The 5,211-nt window shown below is 37.9% G+C and overlaps 1 protein-coding gene and 1 long non-coding RNA gene across 2 annotated transcripts in view; both read left to right on the top strand.

Annotated features, from left to right (window-relative positions):
* The window catches only part of LOC107684864 (uncharacterized), a 41,667-nt gene extending 41,232 nt beyond the window's left edge, over nt 1-435 (top strand). Inside the window, exon 3 of the long non-coding RNA XR_001633897.1 lies at nt 347-435. This is a non-coding gene — a long non-coding RNA (uncharacterized LOC107684864). The remainder of the gene's footprint in view (nt 1-346) is intronic.
* A 133-nt stretch (nt 436-568) lies between these two features.
* Nucleotides 569-1,988, top strand: LOC107684865 (zinc finger protein 239-like; the record flags this gene model as incomplete). The annotated part of the gene is made up of 4 exons (XM_016481237.1): nt 569-626; nt 698-730; nt 1,041-1,309; nt 1,472-1,988. Coding segments are annotated over exons 1-4 (877 nt in total), but the record flags the coding sequence as incomplete, so codon positions are not given.
* Nucleotides 1,989-5,211: the final 3,223 nt, after the last annotated feature.

Raw genomic sequence — 5,211 nt, 5'->3', positions numbered from 1 at the left:
CCACCCACCCTATAATATTGCCTAGTAATAATTATTATTATAGGCAAAGAAAATTGTTTTTAAAAAAATAATGTTATTAACCGGCATTTCTTCTACCCGAATCGGTTTCGGAACGGTAATAATACAGAGGAACGCTGGAACAGAAACGTTAAAATATAGATTCTGCTGGGAGTGAACCGATTGATTGATTTTTTATTTATTTTATTTTCAAGCCCTGATTTCAACTGTTTTTCTTACCATTATTTATAGTCTATCTGGAATAATTAACAATGCATTATTTTATTCTGTTATCCATTAGTATAACAATTAGTTCAGTAACTCTGTGATATACTTTTTATTTTGGCAGATCATCTCCTCCCACTGCATTCGCATCATCAGTGAAGCTCCTCCCACATTAATCACATCATCAGTGAAGCTCCTCCCACAGTAATCGCATCATCAGTGAAGCTCCTCCCACTGCAATCGCATCATCTGTGAAGCTCCTCCCACAGTAATCGCATCATCAGTGAAGCTCCTCCCACAGTAACACATCATCAGTGAAACTCCTCCCACAGTAATTCAGCAATAAATGCTGGAATATCTCCATCAGTTCACAAGAGAAGACGAGCATCTAATCATCAGGAAGAGCTGAAATCTGCAAAGACTGAGTTTATTAAAGAGGACAGAGAGAAGATGAGAGATCCAGAACCCTGCAGAATCAAACACACTGAAGATACTGAAGAACAGACAGGTTGGTGATTATTCTTCATTCTTCATTAATAATGCAGGAGGTTATAAAGCTTCAAGCAGATTTAGATTTGTTGTATACTTTTTCAGTAATATTTATGTTAGATAATTGTGTAGTTAAACATATTTAATAATTCTCCATATAGAAACATGGCATTTGTGATTACAATATTTAAAAAAATAATAATTTGAAGATCAATGTACCTCATTCATGGAAAGTTTCCAAACTTTTGTATAACAACTGTCTACTTTAAATTGTTACATCAGGGTTACTGAGATTTACTGAAAATTAACCATTTTTATTTTTATTTCAGAGTTGATTGAAGAAAACAAGGATAATCAAGAACTGAGTGAATATGAGGAGAAAAATAATGCCAAAAGCAGAGAAAAACCTTTGAGCTGCTCTCAAACCAAAAAGAAAGATTTAAAGAAAAGAGCCAAGAAATCTTTCATCTGCTCTCAGTGTGGAAAGAGTTTGACAAACAAATATAAATATGATGTTCACATGAGAGTTCATACTGGAGAGAAACCATTCACTTGTAATCAGTGCGGGAAGAGTTTCACACAATCTCCATACCTTAAAATACACATGAACATCCACACTGGAGAGAAACCTTATAAGTGTTCATACTGTGACAAGAGATTCAGTCAGTCTGGATACCTGAAACCACATGAGAGGATCCACACTGGAGAGAAACTGTATACATGTGACCGGTGTGGAAAGAGTTTCACAATAAAAGGACACCTTACAGGCCATATGAGAGTTCATACTGGAGAGAGACCATTCACTTGTGATCAATGCGGGAAGAGTTTCTCAGACTCGTCAACCCTTGAGAGACACATGAACATCCACACTAGAGAGAAACTGCATACATGTGATCAATGCAGCAAAATATTTTTGTGGGCTTCATACCTGAAGACACACCTGAATGTTCATACAAAGGAGAAGCCACATTCATGTCATTTGTGTGGAAAGAGTTTTTCATGTCAAAAACAATTAAAAGAACATCAGAAAACACATTCTGCTGTGAGAGAGTACATGTGCTTTGAGTGTGAAAAGACTTTTACTACAGCAAGAAGTTTGAAAACACATGAGAGGATCCACACTGGAGAGAAAGCTTACAAGTGTTCACACTGTGACAAGAGATTCAGTCGGTCAGCAACTCTGAAAACACACGAGAGGATCCACACTGGAGAGAAACCGTATCACTGCACTGCATGTGGGAAGCGTTTCAGTCATTCATCTTCATGTCATCTTCAACGTCATACAAAAAAAACATTTACAGTTAGTAGATCATCTTCAGATCCAGCACTTTTAGGTCTGATGCTGCGTCCTCATCAAATGCCAGATAATAATGTGTAAAGCAAAAAAATATAGAATCTGGATAAATCTGTCCTAACCAGACATTACAAGTGACATGATGAAAAAACATTCTCTAAAGTTTTTACAGTGAATAAAGTTCATCTTCATCTTCAAAACCAGCAGATTCAACTGTGAGATTCAGATCAACTCAAAGATGGAGTTCCTCCACAAAGAACAATGTCACAAAAGTTGTATTCTTGTGTATCATTTTGCTTCATGATATAAATGATATCATTGTGCTTTCTTATGAGTTTCCTATTATGTTCAATTGTCTTATAATGCATGTGTCACTTGTAGTTTGCTACTCTTTTATGAAGGAAAGTAGACGCTTTTACAAACTGTTCTTGTTCAACACTTTTAAGAGAGACAGATTTAATTTTTATTTGTTTTTCATTGTTGTTTTTAAAATGACTGAGATATTCTTCCACTTAAGATATATTTAGGTAATGCAGATTCAAGATATACTGTCATGTAGCTTTGCAACTGATCCTTCTGTGATTCTCTTGTAAGTAGGAATGAATACCTGAACCCATTATTAAACGAGCCCTGAGTAGGGCTGTGCGATATGGACAAAAAAACCTATCGCGATTTCTTTGATCAATTTTGCGATTTCAATTTTAATCACGATTTTGACACACACAGACTTGCTTTACAGTCATAAATGCATTCAGTGTGAATTTGAAACATATTTCCAAAAGAAAACCAATTAGAGATGTATCAAAAAGCTGTAAAAAACAACAAAAAGCTGTGTCTCTAGAACAGACATAAAGCAAAAGAATCACTAAGTAAACGTGTAACAAAATGTCTCTAGAATAGACATATGGCAGAAAATTTTTTTTTTTTTTGCCATACATTGGTCATAGAGCTCTTTCTAGCGGTACCTCAGGTGTTGAACTAGATTATGCTATCTGTATCGGAAAGAGAAATTAGTTAACCTCTGGAGTCTCAGGTCTGACTCTCCTGAGTCGTTCGTTCTTTAGTCACATGACTTAAAGGCTGTATTGGATACAGAAATTAGTTAATATTTCCCAAACTTCCTTACAAGCATAGCCAGTTTTTAAACTCATGATGGGTTTCTGTTCTCAAATTGAAGCTTTTTTAATTCTTACAACTTAAATATATTTATATAAATTTTTGTCATGATGGCTCTTTCCCATAACATTGAATGTGGTATAGACTGCAGTGCGTATACAGTATGTGTATGCGGTGCAGAAGCAGCACGGACTCATTTTGCTTTCGCACAGGATGCGTTTGCAGTCCGCTCCTGATCCGTGGCTGTTTACCACAAACACAACATTTATCCATTATTTTGATTTCAAATCCAATTGTTTCTGAAAATGCTTTTTCAGCATGGTGATTCTCTTTTATCACAGTACAGTAATAATCTTTTATAGACATTCACGTTTAAACTCAATAAATATAACTTTAACTACCACCTCGAGTGCCATCTATTATTGCCTTGTTTATCTAAAAGTGCACTTTGCCATGTGTTGTCTGTGAAACAGTAGACTTTAATTATATGCATTTATTTAATTAAATTTCCGTGTCAATCCATGTTAATTTTTACCGCGAATAATACGCTGTCACTTTAATTCAGCACGGGCAGCACAGCAGAAGTAGACTTGCGCCTGTGTCGAGCTCGTCATCCGCGGTTGAGTATACTTTGAAACCTGTGCGGACGCGGCTGTGCGCGAGACGGAACGGAACGCGGAGAGTGAAGTATACGGCCGGGCCTATAGACTCCGTGCGGAAACGATCGCAGCATGACTGCTGCAGACGCACCACTCCTGGAGCGCACTGCCGGACCGCAATCGCGTGCAGTGTGAACGCTCTGATCCGTTAACATGGGCGCGGAAAAAATACGCACCACAGACGGAGTGTATGAACCTGGCGTTACGTTTGTATGCCCACCCGGTCTGTTCTGTTCTCGTGCTTCCTACACGAATACAGCGTTTAGGCGCGCTCAGGGGCGGATTGGCCATCTGGCAATTCTGGCAAATGCGAGGGGCCGGACCATTTTGTTTAATGTGGGCTGGTCAGATTTTTTCTAAATATATATAAATAAAATTGTTTTTACGGGCCAACAGCGCATAGGACGGGTTTTTATCGCTTGCACGATTTCTCTATGGTTATAATAATAATGTTGATAATAAATAAATGTTAAGCATTTTGCCCAGTCGTGCCACAGCCGGCCGCCTGGTCCCGAGATGGGCCGACCGAACCGTTCAGTCAAAGTCAAGCACGTCATCATAGAGATTGCAACACGAGCTAATTTTCAGTAAAAGCTAGATAGTGGACCGTAAAAAAGGAAAGGTGGTGCAGAAAAACTTTGAGAAAGGAAAAAAAAGGGCTTAAGTCCGAAGCTGCTAAATGCGTAAAATTAACCGAATTCGGCTGCTGCAGCGGAGGACAGTTAGTGCCGCAGAGGTAAGAAGAAAACAGAAAATACAGCTAGCACAAGTCATTTTCATACTACTTCTGCCAGTTAGCTCCTGTGTTTTTGTTTTCTTTGACAGTAGCCTATATTGTATTAAACAGTTGTAAGCTTAGCATAGAACCCCAGTATATTTTAAAATGTCATTGCTTCGTGATAATTGGTTAACTTAAGTGTTAACGAGCCTGTTACTGAATTGCATCAGCAGATAAAGTGGGATTTAGGGTAAACACTGATGTAGGGTACTTGCAATATAGTCTAACACATCAAAAACCTATAGCAATAGCCATAGAACTGTAGACATTTGTAGTGAACTTTACTTTGAATATGTAGGTAGTCATATATTAAAATAAAACACTGAGCATGCATACATTACATAAGTTTACAGTATGCAATTAATCCTTAGGTAGGGTGGACTGCAGAGTCAAGTGTCATGGAGGTAGGAAGACACAATGAGAGAGACACACCCTGATACAGATGCTGCCAGTTTCTTAATAATGTGGCTCTAATTAACTATTAATTAACTCTTAGGATAGGAGGAACCTGTGCCTGTGTTACACACACACACACAGAGAGAGAGAGAGAGCGAGAGATAACACTCACACACACACTTTACATCACACACACACAAATGCACATGCAACACATACTAGCAACACTTCAGCATATTTTAATTCACAAATAATTG

This window comes from Sinocyclocheilus anshuiensis, unplaced genomic scaffold, assembly GCF_001515605.1.
Source record: "Sinocyclocheilus anshuiensis isolate Anshui unplaced genomic scaffold, SAMN03320099.WGS_v1.1 scaffold717, whole genome shotgun sequence".
NCBI lineage: Eukaryota > Metazoa > Chordata > Actinopteri > Cypriniformes > Cyprinidae > Sinocyclocheilus > Sinocyclocheilus anshuiensis.
The sequence above is the reverse complement of the archived record's forward strand: the minus strand, read 5'-3'. Positions and strand labels throughout refer to the sequence as shown.